Source organism: Rattus norvegicus, chromosome 4 (assembly GCF_021556685.1).
Source record: "Rattus norvegicus strain SHRSP/BbbUtx chromosome 4, alternate assembly SHRSP_T2T, whole genome shotgun sequence".
In the NCBI taxonomy this organism is placed as follows: domain Eukaryota; kingdom Metazoa; phylum Chordata; class Mammalia; order Rodentia; family Muridae; genus Rattus; species Rattus norvegicus.
Window position 1 is genome coordinate 170738649 of NC_141537.1, and position 23988 is coordinate 170762636.

Genomic DNA, 23988 nt, shown 5'->3' on the forward strand with positions numbered 1-23988 from the left:
AATTGAGATACAAAATGTCGACCAGATCCTGAGATACTCTAGTCTCCCTTTGAGATGTTTCCCTTCCCCTCCTCATCAAAGAGTATTGTTACCCCAACTTTTGACAGCATAACTCTAGTGGAATTTATTATTTCCAAATACAGGTCTAATTCTCAAAATGCTAGCTTAGAGGAAACCCATTCCCACGCCCAAAGAAAGTTAACACTCAGTAAATGTGAGGTCTCAGTCATCGAGGCTGGGCATGTTCAAAGGAACCTTAACACAGCATTCACCCCATCCATTCAGGGGTTTCGATGGAGCCGCACATCTGATAAAGCTCCCATTGATTCTATAACCCAACGGCAGCCTAACTTCAGGTCCGCCGACAGCATATCCGACTCTCTCCGTGGCCACCTAGACCCATCCATCCGGGGAGGCGTCATACTCAGAGATGATGCGCTTCTGGCACGGGACTGTATTCCTCATGCAGGTTCCACTGAGAGGGTCCACGCTTTCCACAATGACAAATGGCGCCTCCTCCAAGGTGACAATGCTCAGATGGTCATCCTCTTGCTCCTCAGTCTCAGGACACATCCGAGGCCACACATAATACTTCATCTGCAGGGACTTGTCCTTCCATTTCCCCACCTGCGCAGAGAGAACAGAGGACTCAGGAGCCATAAGCCACAGGTAGCCCGCTAGCCTCGCCCAGTCCTCTCCGAATTGTCTGAGAAGGCGTTGAGCAAGGGTGAAAACAATTCCAGCACAGAACACAATGGAGAGAATACTTTCTAGAACATACGCTGAAAAGAAAATGACTGTTCACCTAACACAGCTGTTCTCGACCTTCCTAATGTTGCAAACTTTTAATTCAGTTCCTCGTGTTGTGGTGACCCCTCAAACCACAAAATTATTTTCACTGTTACACCATAGCTATATTTTTGCACCTGTTATGAATTGGAATGTAAATATCTGTTTTCTGATTGTCTCAGGGAGACCCCTATGAAAGGTTCTTTCAACTCCCGAAGGGTCATGAACCACAGGTTCAGAACAGCTGCTCTCTACTCAGTATTGAATAAGGACCTGTAGTGGACTGGGCATCCTCCTCACCTCATAGTTCCTGCCCCCACCAAGAGCTGTGCAATTCTTGACTTTCCTGGGTCACTTGGCTATGGGGTTTGTTTGTTTTGCTTAAGTACAATAAGAAACATAATCCGGAGATCACAATGAATTATTAGGAAAGAGAAAAGAATGGCCACGGCAAACGAGCTAGCTGGAAGTCCTCTGAGCTGTAAGGGAAGTTCTCTGGGGAACTGTTGGGGGGTGTGGCTAGGAATCTCTGACTTGAAACAAGGTAACGTTTATATGAATAGATATAGACCCTGTTTGCTTGGAGAAGAGAGTGTGGTTGGTTGGGCTAGTGACAAATGCTTGTGTCAACCCAGAGTTAATTGTACCTGATGGACTAAGAAGACACTCCGGTATGAAACCATTAGGTGTCTCTGTGAGAAGCCACTTGGGAAACAACCACTCCACCACTCATCACTAGGAAACACTGTCACCGTGACTCTAACTGGAAAGGTGTGCCTTCTCTGAATCACGTGCGGCAGACCTCTGTCAGTCACCAGGAGAAACGTGTGTGTTCAGCTGCCTTGCGGCAGAGGCCTGCATCCCTGATTTTATGTAGAAATCATCCATCTTTGTTACTAGGTTCTTACTGTACAGATGAACCTAAAGGGGAAAGGAATCATTTTAATTTTCAATAACTGAGCATCTTCGGTTGTCTCAAGGAGAGAAGGCATGAGCCAAGCCAACGGCTTCTTCCGTGTATTAGGGTGATGCAGGGGCAGTGCCAGGCCTATGAAACGATTTGGTTCGTGTAACTCCGGGAATCGGTGGGGAGCAGTATGCGCACAGATTAACTTGACTTTCAAGCTGTCAGACATGAATTTCTATACCAATGCCAACCCAGGCTCCCCCTCATCTGAGTTCTCGCTTCTGTCTGCATTTAAGTGTGGTTAGTTCCCCCTCTAGCTTGTCTTACAAGGCTGATCACTTTACTCACATGGCCAAGCTAGGCCCCCCATGGCCTCTGCCTGTTTATTACATCTTCATAACATGGGCATTGATTTTTGTGTCCTGGACTATTTTGTTTGGCACTTGCTCAGTTTTTCTCTGGCATTAACTCTGGGGCCAGCTCATTTGTTTTCATCCTCTAAGCTATTTTGCTTCCAGGCCTCAGAATGAAGTGTTGAAACCAATGTTTTCTTTCCTTTATGTGTATAGATGTGCCATGACCTCTGATGGGATTATGACCTAATAATCCACCATAACTTGAAAATGTAAGATTAAAATGTATTGCACGCTCTTGACCTCCAGAGCATCACAGCTCTGGAGAAACGCAGTATTACACAGAGTGTTCGTTGTTTGCCTGTGTGATCTTGTAGCTCTCGTGGCTCATGAGAGATGTGGTTCACTGCTACTGTGTAACAGTGTAAGAGGATATCCTACCACATGTCAGCAGTCACCAAATATACTTACAGAGAGAGAGAGAGAGAGAGAGAGAGAGAGAGAGAGAGAGAGAGAGAGAGGAAAATGGCTCGGCATATAGGCAAAGAACATGTCAGCCCTTCCCTAAATGCCTGGTGTAGTGTCATATCCATGTCCTCTGTATGCTGGGGAAAAACTCAAAAGGAGAATCATAAAGACTTGTTGGTCACCAGCCTAGCCGAATGATTGGTGAGCCCCAGGTCTGAGAGGTCATGTCTCAAAGAAGGTGGATGTCACCTGAAGAACAACATCCAAGGTTGACCTCTAGCATTATTACTCAGCCCCCAAACACACACACACACACACACACACACACACACACACACACACACACACACACACACACACCTGAACACATAGAGAATATCAGTAAAATAAGATGAAATATGCCTTCTATTGGGTGCGAATCCCTTTCATGTCATCACAAAGCTGAAAAACCAGAAGTGGAGCTGTCTTAAAGTAGAGAATGTTTGCTCTTCAATAAACTCTTGATCTTGAATAAACTATTGATCTTGATTTTGTTGCAAATGCACCCCTGGAGGGCCATTGAATCAGATCTTTTCCCAAGCAAGCATGTCTATTCCAGGAGCCAAAGCAATATTTATTATTCCATGCATATTTGATTATGAGGGAAAGGTTGAAAAGTCTTAAAATGCCTCTATCTATCTATCTATCTATCTATCTATCTATCTATCTATCTATCTATCTATCTATCTATCTATCTCAAGTTCTATCATCTTTCCCCAATAAGTTCTTTTGGCCTCTTTTTCTTATAAATGCAATTGTGCTCTTCTGTCTTCATTGTAATCAGCCTATACCAGAGAAGTCTAGCAGATCCCGTGACTCCCGCTCAACTTCTGGGCTCACGTGATGTTCCCCGAGAGTCTGGTGTAGACACTGCTTTCGGGTAGCTTTCTTATTGAACGCTATGGGTTTGATCAGTTATTGAATGCTTCCAACGCAAACATGAAGATCTGGGCTCAGATACCTGGCACGCATCTGTAATCCCAGCTCTGGGGAAGGAGAAAGAGGTGGACTCTCCAGAGCCCACTGGCCAGAGAGCCTAGCCTAATTTGAGAGCTCCAGAGAGAGCTCTCTCTCTCTCCAGAGAGAGCAGTGAAAAATCCTGTCTCAAATAACGTGGAGAGCAAATAAGAAAAGCATTCACTGTCAACTTATGTCCTCCATACATACACATGCACATGTGTGCACATTAACACAAACATATAACACACACACATATATATATATACATATATATATACACACACACACATATACACACACAAAATAATTTTCAACAACTTCTCCCTCTCCTTAGCATTGTGCCCAAATGTCTCACCTACATGTTCCAGACCTGTGTGTGAATCTCGCCTACCTCAGTGGGATTAACTTCAGTCCATGGGTCATGAGACTCAGAAAAGAGAGTCATTTGATTTAAGGATGCTCAACACAGGTCAGCCAAGAACAGACTGTAAGAAAACGTCATCATTTTCCTTGCTAACGGACTCAACGTATCTGTGAGAGGAGATGCTGTGGAGAGAGCTTTTTGGCAAAGTTTCCCCTGACATTCTTGTGAACAGGATGAACTACAACATGGATTACTGCATACTTTGACAGACTGAGAAGGGGTTTTAAAAATCTATATCCAGAAAGAAAAGAAAGGATTGTTTAATGAATCAATGCCAGAGCAGAGAGAGGTCTTTAGTGACATGTCAGGAGACTCTGTTCTTAGAAGTGACCTATATAGTGTTTTAAAGAACAAAACTGAAATCGTGTTCAAGAAATTGCAGACAATAATAACCCAGCGAGGACAGGTGATGTCACATAAATTGCTGGATCGAGTTTGAAGAGATGCAAATTAATTGGAATGATGGATTGAACCAAATGGAATAAAATGCAATGGTATTTATTCTCAGACTCAAGCATTCCTTTTTTCCCCCCTAAAGCAACTGTTCTGAAAAGAATATATTTCAATCAATGGCAGTCAATAAAAGCTATTGTAATAACAGATGGTGTATTTATAGATGTACAGTGTCTAGCACATGGGGCGAAGGGGAGGCACAGATAGTCATTCTCTGCTCTGTATTCACAATACCCCAGCAGGGAAACTCAGTCCTGATCCTGTAATTCTATGATCTCCTGACTTTCATTAGATATGTCATTCTCATTTCCCCAACAATAAAGTGTTCACGGAGTTCTCACACACCTTTCCCCAGACTAACTGGATCACACCTATGTTGTGTGTCATTCGATTCAACAAAAATTACACACCAGTGTGTGGCAGGCACTGGGTTTAATCCTGGTAGACAATGGGACCACATGGTGTTTATTGGGGGTGGGAAGGTGTCAGGCTCTGAACTTGTCTAATAATCTCATTTGTCATCACAGCTAACCTGTGGGATACACTCCCCATTGATAGCTCCCTCTACAAAAGGAGCTGCCAACTTCTAAGATATCAGGGAGGATAAGTGAGCGCTGCGAGCACCGTTAGTCAGGCAGGCTCACTCACTGAGCTCCTGCTGCAAATGCTCTCCCAACTCATTGACACTCAAATAGTAAGACTGAGGCACAACCTCCAAGGACAGTACAGAGTGAGCCAACTTGACGGATGGCATCAAGTGAAGTCTTGGCTGCTGCCACCATGGGCGATGTTAATACTGTGGCATTCAGAGTAGAAGTGATCATTTTGGGGAAGTCACAGAAAAGTTTCACAGAGGCCTGCCCTCCCATTTTAAAGCCAAACCTTAAAAAAGAAATCGTAGCCCCCAAAGTGGAGAGTTTTCCATCCCCTGGACTAGTTTATTCCCTTCTTCCTAAAGTCCTAAGGATCACTACCGCCAAAACTCTATCGCTCTCAAGAGGCACCTTGACAGCACTCATCTCTTTCCCTGTGGAAAGTGCTCAGTGGCATCGGTGGCTTGGACTGAGTATGGCCACCGTGACATTGTTAAATCCTACAGATCAGCGCTGCCTTGGCTCACCCTGCCCTTGTTGTTGGCATTTACCAGTTCTTCTCTGCACAGAACAACCAGCCACTCTATCTTGTGCCATTTCCTTCCTTCTTTAATGGCTTCAATTGTTTTTGACACTTTGCCAGTATCTTGTCCTCCTAAGCTAAGTTCCAAGTGTGTCTCCGAAGGATTCCAGCGAGCAGAAGCAAATTTCTAAAACGCTCGGGGCCTTGCTTCCCATATCCAGAAAGTGGGAGACTTGATTTCTGTGTCTCACACATAGTTTTATGATCCCACGATGACCCACTCTGCATGGAGGCTTTCCCAGTATTGTTTGCAGATAATGGTCAAAGAGGAGGTCTTCCTATTAGTCACCTTCTCCAACAAGGGCAATATATGAGTTTTTGGTACAAAGGACTCTCCTGTCCTAACCACGATTAATTTTTTTCACCATGTTTCCCCAAGGTCCAAATTGATGAAGGGCTGAAAGTAGAAACTTTCAATACATATCAACTCCTATAAAGGGTGTACTGGATGGATACCTTAAATTTGTGATTTTCTGTGCCGGGAAACAAAGCCAGGGTTTATGTTCATTTTCAGTAATTTGCTCTACCAATATGCTACACCCTCAACTCCACCTCACGTCCTTATAGAGCAAGATGCATTATTTTAAATGATAAACACTTAAAATTAAAAATCAAGAGATGGATTTAGGTAGAAAACCTGGGGTAGGTTTCAAGTAGTTGTTTCTGCAGCAGGAGAGACTTACGAAAATGCCCCAAATGGAAATGGTTGGAAGAGAAAGGAAGGGAGTAATCAGAGAAGCTTGCCTCCGGAGAGCAGTTTTGAAGGCTTGTCTGGGAGCCTGGGAAGACGTGAGTGCGCAGGCCTGGGAATGTGGTAAGAAATGGGGTGAACTGGAGCTGTCGCAGAGAAAATCCGAAGCAGAAAACTGAAGGAAGTATTTATAGTCAGGATTAAAGTATGATCAGGAAAAACTAGAATCTTGAAAAGCACCTATGAGAACGTTTGTAAAGCACTTGGAATTCCTTGGCAGTAAACACTAAGCAAACATCATTACCTCAAGCTTCTTTAATAGCGACATCTGTCTATAAAAAATAAATCAGTTATCTCCCATAATCACGGTTTAAAAGATCTCCTGAGATCTCAAAGAATCTTTCTTAAGCGAGGAAACAAAACAAACAGAGCCCTCAGAAACAACAAAAAAGGCAAAACAGCAACAAAACAAATCTCTCGCTGGGTTTTCTGAGGGAAAGACAGGAACTATTTCTTCAGGGTTCTTGGTTTCGCTCCCTTGGTACCCGCTGGGCCAAACACCCTAGGGCAAACTGCAGGCATGGCTCCCGAGACGTTCCCTTGGTGGGAATTCTAGGGGAACCAGTCTGTGGTGACTTGGGACTTCAAAGTCTTCCTTTTGTCAACATACCAACAGCTATGTGCCATGACAGCCCATGAAACACACATCACTGTGCATCCTGATAAGGTCACATAGGAGGGGACGTCACTGGGCGCATGGACCTCTCTGAAGGCCATGATTCTGTCCATCCCTCCAGCGTGAAGCACACACATGTCAGTGTCACTGAGGAAGGGACAGGGGACAGGGCCGCCTTGTTTGCAGGGCTTTCCTAACACTGATAAGCAAAGATGTCAGTCTCCTCCAGTCATCTCTCTTGTTGCCATACAAAGTCATTTTAAAGAAGATTTTGGGACAAAAGTGCTTATTAGAAGCTCTTTAGGCGTCAAAGGTTATTTTTCAAAAAAAAAAAAAAAATCAAAGCATTCCTGCTTCTCGCTTGACATGACATCTGAATCCCACAGGAAACACTTATTTTAAGCCTCTGACTATGACTGACTTTTTAAATGAGGAACTTAAAGCTATGGGTTATCTCTTTGAGCAAGCTTGAGAGATGGGAGGAGACTCTGCAAGGCGGCTGAACTCTGGCTTTCCCTCCTTCCCAAAGATGTGACAGGTTCAGCTGTGTCCCCTGACTCCACCTTGTAGCCCTGAGGCATGCCTGAGACCTTAAAGGGACCTCTGAACAGAGGGCCCTCCTATCTATCCATACACTACCCCCAGCAATACATCTTAATTCTAAGATTTTTAAGGTTTAACAGTACAATAATAGTACTTTATTTTCTTCAGTATTTTTCTGTATGCTGTCCTAGTAACCTGTCCCTTGTAACAAATGAACATTAATATAGATAACTAATTCCTACATCCGTCCATCCAAAATAATACTTCCATTAATTATTCAAATACATCTACCTATGCACAAATAACGGATATCCGTGGGCATGTGCCTGCACATGTATGTGTGTGTGTTTCCCAAATCAGACCCCATGCACACATTCATCTACTGCTTGCTTTTCCTTCCAACTTAATACACTGCAGGGCTAGCTGTTTGTATATGCCTATCTGTGTATGCATATGCCTATCTGTGCACATGTGTGTGATACATGTATGTGTTAACGTGTGTGTATGTGTGTTTGAATGTGGACATCAGACGTTGATGTTAGATAGCTTTTTCTGTTACTCTCCATTGTCTTCTTTGAGACACCACCTGTCGCTGGGTCCCAGGGCTCCCTGATTAGACTGGTTTGGCTATGTAGTAAGCTGCAAGGATCTGTGCAAACCCGCCTCCCCAGGGTGGGATTACAAATGTGTAGGGGCCGCACTGGTCTTTTTATTAGGGTGCTGAAGACCGGAACTTGGGTTTCATGCTTCTGTGGCAAATATTTTACCGACTCCCTAGTCCTTCAGTTCTTATTAAAATAGCAGTGCAGTAGCCTAAATATTAATGTGCCCTGATTTATTCTACCATCTCTCTGTGGATAAGTATTTAGCATATTTAAAACACACACACACACACACACACACACACACACACACACACACACACACCCCTTGGTATTTTTAAAGCACCTATTCCCAGCAGTGAAAAAGCACAGCCATTTTCTTTCTTTCTTTCTTTCTTTCTTTCTTTCTTTCTTTCTTTCTTTCTTTCTTTCTTTTTTCCTTCCTTCCTTCCTTCCTTCCTTCCTTCCTTCCTTCTTCTTTCTTTCTTTCTTTCTTTCTTTCTTTCTTTCTTTCTTTCTTTCTTAATATTCTGGTTGTTTCAAGAACACAGAAGTTTGCAGCAATCAGTACTGTCATGGCGGAGGCTGAAAGCGTCCCCATCGCTCAGTTGGCACCAACACCAACTTTTGCTCACTCTGAAATGCCTGCCACTCTGAGGAATGGTATCTGGCTGCTGGAATTTTCTCCTTGTTTACTCACAGCGAGCACCACTGCTTCTCCTCACCAGTTAGACTTTAGATTAGCCTCTTTACCCTCTGGTCACATCCTTTCCCCATTTCCCACTGAGCTCTTTGTCTCCCTTATCTACACCTGGGAAGCAGCTCCTGGTACATTCTGACAAGCAGCCCTTAATCTCTCAGACATTCTGGAAATGCTTCATTGGGTTTTGGGGGGCTTCTTCCTATGCCTCAAAATTTCATTTTTCTTCTCCACTTTCTCCCTCTCCCTCACCTTCTCCTCTCTTCCTTTCCTTCTTTCTTTTGTCCCACTGTGTAGCAAGCACAGGGGTTCCTGAAACTACCAGTCTTCCTGCCAGGGCCTCTCAAGTGCTAGGACTACAGGTATAGACCATTGGACCTGCCTCTAGAAATGTGTCTGATACAGTAGAGCCTTTGGTCTCCCTGTCTCCCTCTGTCTTCTCTCTCTCTCTCTCTCTCTCTCTCTCTCTCTCTCTCTCTCTCTCTCTCTCTCTTTCTCTCTCTCCCCCCCCCCTCCTTCTCCCTTTCTCAAGTCTACCTCCATGCCTTTGCACACAGATTTTTTAAACCCTGTATATATCAGGGGTGCAGATCTGCTGATTGCTATTTCACAGGAGTTCGTCTTCTAAGTCCCTTTTCCAGCATGATAGCTACATACTTCCATGTTTCCAGAACGTTCTACCCTGTTCTCTGTCCTCCAACATGACCACTTGTATGATCATTTATTCCAGAAAAAGAAAAGGGGATCAGGGTAGCTGTTGTTATTTTTGTCTTTCTCAGAGGGTTTTGTGAGTCAACCCTGCCTCGGGCTCTCTGTTAAAATGTGAGCTCTATTCTGATATGCAAATTCAAGCTTTTGGGTGTGTCTTTCAGTGCTTCCTAGGTGGGATGGCTCTAACACTTCCTTTCTCTCGTCTCTTGTCCTGCCCGGTACTGCCTACTGTCAGTCAATTACTGACTGACTGACGGAACAGCACATCGGACCCTCCACCAAGTCTCCTTTAGATTGCATTCCGTTATCTTGCAGAAAAGGGTGGGGCTCACAGACATCCTTCCCTCCTCTCTTTGGCCTTCCCGACTAGAACCTTTTTATTTAAACCCAGCCTAGGCAGACCCAGTTGCAGGAGAACTGCTGTAAGCACAGCAGCCTGATCTACTGCAGTGAGCATCTAACAAGGCCACAGGCACAGCTTGACGCTGCTTCTCTCCGTCATTTGCATACCCAGTCACGTCTAGGTTTAGGAATGTAGACTTTGAAAAATGTGTTTGAGAATAATTTCCATATTTATATTTAATCCATGACTGCCTTTGGCCCGTTACTGCTTTGTCGTTTACTAAGCTGAGGCCTGGTGGCTCTGGGCTCAAATGCCAGAGGAAGGAGGAAGGTGTTCTGGGTCACTCCTGCCCAGACCTCAGTTGCCATCTCTGGCCTCAGATGCCACTCTTGGCTGATGCTGACTTCTCAGATGAGCTCCAGGCCCCGCAGATGTGTGCATCTACTGCTGCTGTGGGCCCAGCAACCAGGCTCCACGTGAACCCTGCTGTCTGCTGCTCCTTCCAATACATTTCCTCTGGAATTCTGGAAGGTAAGAGCAGTATTGCTAACAAAAGTTGTTGATTCCTTGGGCGCCAGGCAGCAGTTATGGTCATTCTAGATAACACCAGCCATACAGCTGTTATGATATTGGGATAATCACCACTGTGCTGGTTCCAGCTCAGTGCTACACTCCCTTGGAGTCACATCAGTTTAAGGTCACTGATTCCACGAAAGACAGCCATTGCTACATTGCCAGTTATTCACAATCTAGACTGACAAACTTGCTGTTCACTGAGGTACTTATAAGTGTGTGATATGCTGAGCACATTCATATTTACACACAGGCATGTGTGCACAGGTCCACGTTTACATGTGTAGGTGCACATGTGCATGGGTCAATGTTTGCTATTGTTCTGGGCCACTCTCCATCTTGTACACACAGACAGGGTCTCTTGCTGAGTAGTGAGAGCTCACTGTGTTGGCTTATCTGGCCAATCAGTTTGCTCTGGGATCCCTTGGTTCTGCCTCACTCAAACTGGGATTGCAGGCAGACACCACACTCATCTACCTGGCTTTTCCGTGAACTCTAAGGACTGAGTGAATTCTAAGGATTGAAACTCGAGTCTTCTCATTTTGCATGTCAAACTAATTGCTTCTTGCAGCCCTGAAACCAAGACTTTTTTCGTTGGTCAGTTTGATTCTGGAGACCTGTATGTTTTTCAACATGCCGTTGTTCCCTGAGAACATTCCTGACTTTTATAGTCCTTTAGAACCAACAAGTGAGAAACCAGAAGAGTTTCTTTTAATCCCACTGAACGCCCCCCCCCACATACACATACACTCAAGCCTTGATGGTTTTGTGAAAGGGTTGTGTGTTGCAAATGACAACAGAATTCATGGTGGGGTCGTGCAGACAGAATGGTGGCAGGTGGTAGTGTACTGACCTGCTATGTGACCCTTGGTGAGTGCTTAACTCTGTGCCTAACTCATTAGTTTTTGCAAGTATTTGATGCTTTCTTCCTCAGTCTCCAACTTTTCCTAATTATTGTTATTAAAAAAAATTATGACCCTCTAAGTTCATCTAACTGCTTCCCAGGAAAATAAATTTTGTTTCCAAGTAGCAAGGAAGAAATAAGCTAACACACCAAGGTTATAGCTCTGTTTCAAAATGCCAAGGTAAACTCCACACAATCCTTTTGGTTTTAATCCACATTCTTATTCAAGCAAATAAAAGTAGACTCACAGGACGGAATTGTTACTACCTTTTTGGCTTTGAATCCAGAGAAACCATTGGCTCCATGTTATTGCCACATAATCCCCTTCCCAGGAGAAAACAGGTATCTTACAAAAGGCTTTAATCCCTTTATTTACACAGCATTCTGTAAATAGTTTTTTCAACAGGCTCCTGAGGCAGAGGGACTCAACTCATCTCTCTTTCCAGGTCCAAGGGCTCTTGAACTCCCGAGCTTCACTTCACCATCTTGGGACAGCCAGTCTTCAGAGTGTCCTTCTGGGAACTAGAGGAGCTAAGGAAAGCACTGACTACTGCCTTCTCCACTGCTGTGCTTCCTTCCAAGGCCTCCTAAGCCATCCTGTGGGACATACAGGATGCTCTGAGGGACCTCTCAACCTATGCACTCACTTTCTGGGCTTCAATTCCCTCCTGTAGATTGCTACCGTGGGGCTCATAGGTATTCTTCAAGGCTGCTGCTGCTGACTGATAGACATGTGATGGGAGAGCCTTCGAGTGCTGGTTTAGGAACTAGGCTATGGGCTTCAGTCGTGGCACTATTTGTCATTGGATCTCCTTGTCGTCACCCTCTACCTTTATCTTCAGGTGACAGCTGGAAGGGAGAGTAAAGGTGTGCGGTGGCAGGACACTGACCTGCGACTTACTTCTGGGTGTGAGTACCACCTTGGCAAGGTGATCCCTCATGCTTATGTCTATGTGCATGAATGGGACAGATGTAAGCACGCCTTATGAAGTTATTCCCGCGCTCCACTTCATCCCGCCTAGTTGTGTTAGGTAAGAGCAGAGGTCTGTGAAGTTACAATAGCCTCGTTGGAATCCTGCTTCTGTCATCGCTGACTAAGTGTGGCTCTGAGGAAATCACCTACAGTTTCATATCCTGTGTTGTGGCTAACTATCGTTTGCCTGCCAACAAGCCAGCCCTCAACTCTCTCCTGTAACTCATTCTCTCTGCCGGGTCTTTTTCTTTTATCCAGGGTCTTCTTTCTTTTGGAGCTGCTCTTTTGTCAATGCCAGCCATAGGACCTCCTGAAAGTCCTTATGTTACCACACATCCGAGCAAACCCTGGACCCAGTTACAAAGGAGTGGTTGAGAGGTGGGGCACCTGACTGGGTGGGTGGAATCTTCTGAATTTGGGGCTTTAGAAATAAGAAGAGTGCTCTCTAGGTTACTTTATAGCATACGTTGCAGAAGCCCCAAGCAGCCATTTTCCATTCACTATGGAGAACCCATCCACCTACTCTATAGAGAGAAAGAAGGACAACGCCAATGGCCACAAAACAACAAATGCAGATGAGAGAAAAGAACAAGATAAATGACAGAATTGAAGCATTCTCTGTACTCTCTTTTCTGTTGATACTATCTAACATCCTTATGATTCCGTAGCAAGTTGAGGATACATCCCATCCTGGCCCTGGACTTTGAGGGAAGTCTACAGATGAACCAACCTCACTCATCAAATCACATGGCATTTCTTGACCCACAGACCAACCCTGCTGCCAGGTCTAGCTGCTTGCAGTCTTTCCAGATTCCTTTCTATTCTCCATTTTGTATTCCTTCCATGAATATTTCCCTGGGTCCAAAACCTCCTGATCAGAAGGTTCCTATATGACCTTGTGCTGGCTACTTTTCATTGTCAGGTTAGCACAGTCTAAGGGGTCTGGGAAGAGAGAATCTCAGTTGAAGCTTCGCTTGGATCAGATTGGCCTGGCTGGTCATGGCTATGAGGAACTGTTTCGATTATCGATTGATGTAGGAAGGCCTAGTCCACTGTGAATATTATAATTCCTTGGGCAGATGGTCGTGGGCTGCATAAAAGTACTAGCAAGGACTAAGCCAGTAAGCAGCATTTTCCCATTGTTTCTGCCCTAGAACCTTGCTTTGGGCTCCTGCCCTGAGTTCCCCCAGCCATGGATTGTGGCCTGGAAGGTGCTCTGTTCATGCTTTTTGTCATGACCACAGACAAGCAAACTAGCACAGACCCCTGCCTCGGGGCTTCTGAGCCAAGGAGTTGGCAAGAAGAACAGGGCTTAGGCAGGCTGACACCAAAGCCTTTGCTTTCTGCTTTTCCTCTCTGCCACGTCAACTCTCAGGTAGGCCCTCAGAGTCCAGAGAACAGCATAAAATGTATAGTAATGATGCCCCCAGCTCATCTGTCCTGTTCTCTGTCGTAGCTAGGATGTACCCGGACCTGTTGCAGCACTGGATGCCTTGGGCATCTGAAACAACAGGAGGATGAATGGCTCCAACAAGAAACAGTACTGCCATGCAGAAGGCCGTAAGTTCCCCCTGAAGACCTCATAGAGGTGTTTTTCCTGTGTTTCAAAGGACGCTGGCTTCCACCTTGCTCTGCTTTTGGCTTCCTGATCTATCTCATTACACCCTCCTTCACAGCTCTCCTCCAACTTTCAAATGCTTTCAGTATCTCTAAAGAAAACATTACTTAAAAATATGCAGAGTCCTGTCATTGATCTCAGACACATTAGACCAGCAGAACTTTCAAGTATGTCTCCAGATGCTAATGCAAAGTGAGGCAAATTGTCTCACATTTAATAAGCTGACCCAAACCGGCAAAATCAGCTTCTCAGGCAAATTTTTCAGAGCTAGAAAAATCTAGCTAGGCCTGAGCAGGACCTCCTGGATAGATGAGTCTGCAGAGAACTGTTGTTATCATTGCAGGGCGCTCATGCGCAAGTGTCAAACAGAAAGGAATGGAGACGAGACATGTTGCATAAGTATAATGACAATTTTCCAGAGCACGCATCTGAATGTAAACTCTGATGGTTATGAATGTGCTTTCCGGGGCAATGGAGTGACTTCATTTCAGATGCAATCATAGAGGAAATCTAAGGCACAAGGGTGTGAAGATATGTGAAAACCAGAGAGCCCGACACATGGCAAAGACTCATGGCATTACTGAGGGACTAATGAAGGTCAAGTGGAAGAGGCCAAAGATGTTAAGGATCACTGCAAGACCACAGCTACGGCAGGGAAGGGAGAGGGGAGTGAAAGCTCTATGTCCAGGAAGGTAGTTACTCGTCCACTCAGTTACCTGGCTGACTTAGGGAACAGTTTGCACACACCACACTGACAGTATCAACATCGTTCAAAGGGATGGTAAAATGGCTTAATGGATGCAAGCATCCACGTGGGAGATGGCGAGAACTCTCTTCTGACTTATAATCATACTCAATGGCGCAAGCCACCCCTTAAGCCTTCCCCATGCATAAACATCTGGAACAAATTAATAAGCAAAGGACAAATGTAAAATGAAGTTCAAACTCCACCACCTCCCTCGTCAATGTAGGGGTTAAAGGTACTTATTAATTATGTACAAAATTGTTCTTCCCAGATATTCTAGACAATGCTAGGCCAAACCAGGACATCCAGCACTCTGCCAACCCTAGACTGATATGCGTCTCCCAGCCTCGGAAGACAGAAATAGTGAAGAAGGATCCCACTGCCCTGGAGTCATTCTCTCACACTCTACTTCCGGCCTGGTTTTCTATGTGACATCTGCTTTCCCCATCTCTGGCCCTGTCTTCCTCTGGTTCATTCACCATCCAGTTCCCAAGGTGATCTTTCTAAAATATAGACCTTTCCCATCCATATGCTTCCCCCAGGGCACCAATGCCTACACATTCATTTTCATCCAACCACAGTGGAAAAGTAGACATTTTTCTTACCTTTGTACCTTTCTCCCACCCACCTCCCACCCATCTTCCTAGTCTCCTCATTCCTGTCTTTGTTTCTCTTCCACAAGCCCCTTCAATATCCATGGCCTTCTCACATCATTTGATAGCAAGCAATACACTCTGCTTTCACTGATCCTAATGCCTTCATACAAGCTGCACTCTTTCACCCTGATCCCTTAGTGTCCCAATGATGATCGCTCTGTTCTTAGTATTCAGCTTAGGCAATACCCACCGTCACCCAGAAGCCTTTGCTTACCACAGCCCTGAGTTGGATTTGAGCTTGAGATCTCCTTCTTTGGCATTTCCGGAATTCCCGTGTTTATCTCAATCACCAAACTAGCCAAAGAACATCAGTCTGCTGGTTTCCTTCAGAAGGGATGTTGGAAAGACCACATTTTATTTCTTTATATCCCTAATGCCTGACGTAGGGAGGGAAGAATCCCTCAATGGGCACTGAATAAATATTAGCTAAATAAGCAAGTGAACATCATTTCCAAAAAGAATCTTTTCCCGGATGCTTTTGTATATGCTTTGTCACATTGACTTTGGATTTGGCTTTGTGACTTGCTTTGCTAATAGGATACCAAAAATGTATGGCATGTGTGGAGATTTGCTGAGCAGTGGTGAACTAGGACTTGTTCTCACGGAACATTGCAAGCAGGGCTAAGCACTCAGTAAGCCTCTTTGAGGATGAGCAAACAGCAGAAGGGGCTGGATCCCTTCCGAGATCCAGTGTTAACATCAGAAACAACAGTGAGGCCATTTTGGTTATTCAGGTTTTGTTAAATGTCAGGTGATGAGCTGGATGTATGAGGCCCTGTGAGGCTGTTGCAGGGACCACACAGCTCAACCCAACCCAAACCAACCACCCACTTAAAGGAGGAAGAATGGGAAAACAGTGGTTGTTTCAAGCCATCGAATTTGAGTATAATGGTCAAGTAGTAGAAATTGATTAAAATGTATCATGTAAATTGATTAAAATATATCATGTAGGGGAAAGCTTTAATATACATACCAGGCAGAACCAGCACGTGGAAAGGGGCTGGGGAGATAGCTCATTCATCAAAAGGCTGGCCTTGCAAACATAAGAGCCAGAGTCCCATGCCCGGAACCTACTTTTAAAGGCAGGGCAGAGTGACACACACTTGGAATGCCAGAGCTGTGAAGGTGGAGACAAGTAGATCCCCAGAGATTACTGGCCAGACAGTTTAGCGTACCAGTGAGAGACCCCATCACAATAACAGGTGAGTCGTGCCTGAGAAAAAGCACCAGGATTGTCCTCCGTCCTCCAAATCCAACTGCACATATGTGCACACATATGTTGAACACACATGGGCAACATACACATGCAAGGGGAGGGGGAAAGAAAGTAAAAACTAATAGACAAAACCTTCTCCAGTGTTTGTCACTGCAAGTAGGGACAACATTGACAGAAGTCTTTCTCAACTGTAGTCCACTGAAACAGTACTAACTAACCAATAGGACGTTCCTGAAGCAGTCCCACCTCTCCCACTGACGAGCCTCGTGAGTGTGACAGTTCTAACCTCTGGGCCTCTTAGATGCTTTTTGTGACACGGGAGATTGTAATTTTATGTCTCTCTGGCTATATGTATAAATCTATCTTATCTTTCTCCTGCTAACCTCACAAAGCTGAGAAAAGAATTAGTCATATATGGAACTGTAGGAAGTACTAATGTTACTGAAATTAGTTGAGTTACAACACTTGCTGACAACATACTTATCATTCCAGCCAAAGCAGGTGGGCTGGGAAGAGGCCCCGGGAGGGACTGAGCAGCAAGTTCCTTCCTATTGGGTAATGATGCGCTAACAGGTGTTTCGCCACCATGAGCATCACTGATTAGCATTGATTTCTTTAACGAGGTGCTATTTTAGGCAGCACTCCTGTAACTCTTCTCCTGCCCCACTCCCAGTGTTCAGCACCCTTGTTTTTACATTCTGCTGAAGGTCAGGAGGAAACGTGGTCTCAAAGGAGAAGGCTCAAGGCCACGAGTGTGAAGGTATGGTCATGCTCTATCTCCGGCTCGCTCTGGGACTTTGGCTACTCCCTTTGCAGAGACTGGTTCTCTATCTGTAAAGTGTAAAGGTGGCAACAGCTGCCAGCTTATCTACAAAAGGTTGGAGGAAGGCCAGCATAACAATGCAAGCCGAAGTAGCTTGAAGTTAGCCATCCCTGAGCCCCTGCACAGTCAAGGTTAGTGTGGGTGATCCCTCAGAGAAGCTCGCCTAGAGCATAGAGTGTCAACCACATTTCAGGTACTGGGCTAAATGGTAAGGGTTTTAAGGAGGGAATGAGGAAACTGACGTTTTGTAATGTGGGGCAATTTGCCTGTAGTCACATAATTAATAAATGGCTTAATTGAATCCCAGTCCTTACTGACCTCCTTCCAATGCCCAGATCTGCCCAATTCTGGGCAGCCTCCAAATGACCTGTCCAGAGCCTGTAGGAGAGTGGAATTATTGGCTAGGTAGTTTGCCATTAAGTAGGGTCACCAGCTTGTGGCTCAAGAAACAGATGATCACAAAAAGGGCTAGGGGAGAAAATGCCTGTTTACAAACACAGCTTAATTAATTAGTCAATTCAGACCAAGCGGAAGAGGCAGCTTCCCAGATGTCTGACATAGAGAATTAATTAACAGAAAGGCACCAGTCCCCAGGCCTTGGGTTCATGTCCGGACCACATGGTGGAATTAAATTACTAAATTGCCTCACTGCCCCTCACCTTAAAACTAAATTGTCCCTCAACTTAACTAAAGCCATTTGACTGAAAAAAAAAATCATTGAAAATGACAATTGAATTGAAAAGGCTCAACCAATTTAAAGCTTTGAATGAAGCTCAAAGTGGAAGGCAGAGAAGTTTCTAAGTGCTTTTAGTTTAAAGTTAGAAGGTTCTAGAATAAAGTTAAGGTGAAGTTAGGTTGAACTGCACAGATAAAATTCTATGTCTGTACTTGCCTCTGTGGTTTGAATACGAAACATCTCCCACAGGCTCCTGTGTTGAATCACTTGTCCCAAGCTGGCAGAGATATTTTGGGAGATCCTGGGAGATGGTGGAGACTAACTTGAGGAATTAGATCACTGGGTGGATCCTTGGAGGCTGAGTTTTGTCTCGGGTTTCTTCCCTTCCATTATAGTTTGAAAATGTAATATCCCTCCACAGGTTCATGTGCTTGAACCTAGATTCCCAATGGGTGACATTCTTTATGGAAGGGAGGAGACTCTTTGGGAGGTGGGGCCTAGAGAGAGGAAGTGAGTCACTGGGGTGGTGGGCTCTGAGCAGTTCAGAGTAGCCTTGGTTCTGGCCTGAGTTCTCTCTGTTTTTCATCCTCCAAGAATCCTAATGCTCCCTTCCACCATGGACCAAGTCATCCCGGCCACCTGAACACTGCCATGCTTTCTCTGACATGAAACTATGAATCCAATAAGTCCTCCCTCCTTTGAGATGATTCTGTTGGCCATTCATAAAAAAATGCAGAGAAAAGTCACCAAGACATGTCCTTTCTGTTTCCGGCCTTCCATGAAGTGAATCGTCACTCCTTTATAGGTTCTTACTGTCATGATATTCTCCTTCAAAATGGGCCCAGAGTCATAGCTGTGGTCTATGGCTTGACATTTCTGCAGCCACAAAGAAAGAAAATCTTTCTTCGTTTAGGGTAGTGGTAGGTATAATACCGCTGCAATGAGGAAAGTAATTACTGAGGTAATCGAGGCAGGAAATTAAGAGAACACTGAAACCCCCTTCAGGGATGGCCGCTGCCTCCCTTCTGTCATCTTTCAAACCACAATCCAAGTGTGCTAAAGAAAGGCAAAGCATCCAGATGCCTCCATTTTCAACATCAATATCTTACACAAATAAGAGAAAGGATTCCTTTAGGACGGAGACTGAAATATGAGTTTGTGGGAATCATAGCTCAACAGGGTGGGCCGGTCCTGGAGAGTAAATACCAGGGAGCCAATCTCCAGGGAAGCACTGTACCTGTCTGACCCTGTGTGAGTTTGTCGGGGAGTCACATGCCAGGAATGCTTCCGCTTCCACAGTTAACATTTCCGGGGAGTGGGGTTGGGTGGGGGGCTCGGCAAGTATTTGTTAGTCTGTTGTTTATATTTTGCCAGTTAATTTTCATGTATTCTACAATGTGTCTGGGTCTCATCTTCTGTCTTCTGAAATCATCTTCTGAAGTGACTTTGTGCTGCAGAGTAAATAGAATAATATGCATGGGGTCGAGGGGAGGGAAAGCACCCAGCAAAGAGTCCAGGGGGGCTGGAGAAAGGGAAAGTGAGCATGGCAGAGTTGGTACACATGCATGTTGACTGTCTGTTCTAGCTCTGACAGTGATCTAGAAAATGTCAAGTTTGTGTCCTAATCGCTTATTCACCCTTAAAATTCGTATTTTTCTACTTTAGCCGAGAGCAATTGCAATGGGATTTCTAAGCAGCCTTTAATCTAAACAGCAGTGTCATCCTGTGGGGCAGCAGGATTGAGAGCACTCATCTACAGCAAGATCTTCCTTTTACTCCTGGGAAATGAGGATCTACATCATGATTCAAGATCTAAAATGACCTCAAAAGCATGAGCAGGAACAGTTTTTGGATAAAGGGTACTACTCACTTGGCCTGCAGTGAGAGGCCACGGTCCACTACATGTCTGGGGCATCTGCGCTCCCTGTCAGTCATCCACAGCTTCCACTTGTCCTGAGGGGAAAGGAGCCCTCACTGCTGGGAGCCTTCATCTTAGAAGGCTGTGGCTTTGTGCAAGTTTGTAGATTTCCTCATCAATGGGGAGTGAGGATGAATGGTTCAAACCAGTGGCCTTTAAAGTGTCACCTGTGGAACACCCCTCCCACATCCATCATCACCACCAGTATCATCACCATCATCATCACCATCACCATGCATCATCACCATCCATCATCACCATTGTCATCACTATCACCACCACCATCACCATCACCACCACCATCACCACCACCATCACCACCACCATCACCACCACCATCACCACCACCACCACCATCACCACCACCATCACCACCATCATCACCATCATCACTATCCATCATCACCACCACCATCACCATCACCACCACCATCACCACCACCATCACCACCACCATCACCACCACCATCACCATCACCACCACCATCACCATCACCACCACCATCACCACCATCATCACCACCATCACCACCACCATCACCATCCATCATCACCATTGTCATCACTATCACCACCACCATCACCATCACCACCACCATCACCACCACCATCACCACCATCATCACCATCATCACCATCCATCATCACCATTGTCATCACCATCACCACTACCACCACCACTACCACCACCACCACCATCACCATCACCATCACCACCATCATCATCACCACCCATCATCACTATCACCATCACCACCATCACCACCACCACCATCACCAGCAGCAGCAGCACCAGCTGCTTGGGCATTTTCTAGAGATGAAAGCAACCAGAACTTTACTCTAGATGTACCCAGTGAGCAGCCATGATGGTGGAACCCACATCTGAGTTTCAACCTGCTTCGCAAACGCTATTTTTTTTAGAACAACTGGTTTATTCAATTACTTTTTTACAAAAAGGAATTCATGGAAGAAAGTGGGGATGGGGGTGGGCTGGGAGGGTGGCCATGGGGTTCATGAGGACACTGACCAGAACTGGAGGTGGAAGCTGGCAGCATCCACACTTGCGTCATCAAGAACCACAGGGTAAAATTCATCCGTTACTCTAATGAGGATTTTAATATTTACCACGCGTCCCCTGCCTGGCTTGCTGCAAGCTGTTGAGGAAAAAAAGATGCCTCTTTTTTTATTCAAGAGATCTGATTTCAAAGAGATAAATTCCCATTTTCAAACGGTTTCCTTTGCTCCTAGGACAGGGTAGTCTTAACTGATCCATGGCTATCATTAACTGTTGACTATAGATGACCATAGGTCAGCCAGAAAGGTGCATATAACAGTTTTAAAAAGAGAAGGAAGAGAGAGGACCACTGTTGTACTTGACTTTCCGAATGCATTCCTAACTCACCCCCACCTAGTGACATAAGCACCGCCCCCAAGCCCACCCCCACCTGTTTCTGATTTTCTCTTGGCTCCGGGCCCCTTCTCAGCACCCACGACGCAGCTGCTGACACGAGGAAGGTGCTGAAATGATGGAAGAGATGGGTCACAGCAGATAATCCATTTATAGATAATAAAGAATGGGTGTCACACTTCACTGACCATGTCCGCCCTGAGCTGTTATACCCACATTAGAGAGCTTTCGGGCACGGAACGGATTTCAAAGCAAAACAAAAAACCCGTATGATTTGGCTATGTTACTAGGAGGGTTTTACCTCAGCCAGGAATAACAGGCAGAATCAGACAAACTCTTCGACCAACAACTGTTTGCTGATGGTGTATGTCGTGCTAGTTTCTGAGGGAGATTCTACAGGTGATACAGAGGACATATGTGGGGCCTGTGATAAAATGGAAAAGGAAAAAATGCATACCCTGAAGAATATGATAACCTAGCTACTGAAATGGTCTGAGAAATGTAAAATTATAACAGTGCAATTCCACATCTACTTCATGAAACTCCATTTTGCTTGGCAGGATAGACAACTTCGGCAGTCATTCTGGGGATTCACAGGGACGGGGTTTCTGCTGCCTTTATTAAAGGCTCCCAAGGTCCCTGGGAGGTCTCCACGTTCCAGATAGACAACAAAAGCAGCAAGGATCTTGGTTGAACTTGCATGGGAAAGATTTTATGGGTCAATTCTGAAAGTGACATCTTGACAGCGGCTAGCGTGGCTCCTGCCAGTTACAGTCACACAGGGCAACAGGCGTCAGTCACGTGACTGCATCTCACTGTAACTGGGAAAAAGATTCCTGCTGTCTATGAAGACGAAAGATTAACATGCTTTGGTTAGAATATACTATTTCAGCCATGTAAAACGTGACTGGGGATGAACTACGAGGCTGGGTGTTGGTAGCGACTTTCTCTGAACATGCTCCACAGATGTACCCGCTCTCTCCCACTATCCTCTGTCGCCTGAATCTGTCCTTAACTTCTAGAGCTTCACAGAGCGTCAGACAGGGCAGTCTACTCTTAGGATGGGTGCTACTGGAGTCTGTGGGAAAGCTTAGCAAGACTTCCTATTACCTCTGAATCCCTCCTTCCTACCAGTGAGTCACTACTCCTTGCCAAATCACAGAAACCACATCAGTGTTGGTCCTTGTTAGAAAATGCTAAGTTTTACTCAGGTATCTGAGCTAAGAGGGGGTCCAGTTAGGCAGGATGTTAACTGTTTACTTGGCATGAGTGTGTGTCCTAGAGTCTGATGGGATGCCAATGCTAAGGAAAGCTTTAAAATTATAGAATGTCAAGGGATATGTGGGCAGAGAGAAGACAGGATGGGGAAATGAAATCAGTTGGAAACAGAGAGGGGATAATTGTATTTTCTCCTAGGTTTACAAAGGGAGGACATAGACAGAGGACCCTTAAAAGCTCCCCTGTGTAAGGAATATATTTCCTGACCTTCACCTTGACCTATATCTATACTTATACCTATACCCCTGCCGCCATCTTCCCCTCAAATGACCCAGGCAGTGGCTTATCAACTAAAGTTAGCAGAAGAAGCAGAAAACAGGGATGCACAGGTAACACTCTCTCTCTCTCTCTCTCTCTCTCTCTGTGTGTGTGTGTGTGTGTGTGTGTGTGTGTGTGTGTGTGTGTCACTCTTCAGCAAAGAGACTTTTCCAATTGTAATCAACAGACACTGTGTGTCTGCAGTGTTTGTTGAAAGGACCAGACAGAAGCAGTCATGAAAAGGTACAGAATGAGCACAGAAGGGAGAGCGTTTCTGTGAACACGGCCCCATCACTTGCTGCCCTGGACCCAGCCATTCGTTTAATTTAAGTGACAAACTGCTTCATTTAGGCAGTTAGTACAGGTGAGGAGATAAATGCTTACTGGATTCCCACACATTGTGCTGGAAATTATTTCACATCTCTGGAATTTTGTTGTGGAAAAAGAAACTCAAACAAAATTTGTGCATGCCTCTACCTGTCGTTAGAATACTAGCTCAGTCTTCTTTCTTTCATTCAACAAAGTTTACTACATAGCTGCTGAGATTTGAATGTCCTCACCAAAATTCATGTTGAAATTTAACCCCACTGTGAGGTATTATAAGGATAAAGGTTTAATCCAACTATATATTTAATGTTAAGTAATCCATAAGGATGGGACTAATGATCTAATGGGACTGTAGATTTCTAATAAGGACAGGAAACCTAAGCTAGAATACTCTGCCCCTTCTAAGGTGTGATGGCATGCTACCTCTGGACTCTGCAGAGTGTTTACCAACAAAAAGGACCCCTCCAGAATCAGCCCAATTTTGAACTTGCCATCATTAAGAACCATGGATTGAATAAAACTTTTTCTTGCTTATTATTCAGCTGATGGCACCCAGTTATAACAGAGAAGAGCTAGGAAACAAGCCTTTTGCTCTCTGTAGGGGGTGGTGATGACACCTATGGAGAGAATACCTTGTATATTGTATGGATGCATCACCTGTCAATTAAAGTCTATGGCCTATGGCTTAGACATACAATAGAAAGTGGGTTATCAGAAGGAGAAAGAATTCTGGAAGAGCAGGAGGAAGGGTGGTTGGCATGAAAGATGTGACACAGAGGG

The 23988-nt window shown here is 45.0% G+C and overlaps 1 protein-coding gene across 3 annotated transcripts in view; it reads right to left on the reverse strand.

The window, feature by feature from the left end:
• Grin2b (glutamate ionotropic receptor NMDA type subunit 2B) overlaps positions 1-23988 on the reverse strand; it is a 555949-nt gene that overhangs the window by 50875 nt on the left and 481086 nt on the right. For all 3 annotated transcript variants that reach the window (NM_012574.2, XM_087655881.1, XM_087655882.1), the window contains 1 exon segment: positions 425-627. In NM_012574.2, the coding sequence (NP_036706.2) occupies positions 425-627 (203 nt within the window).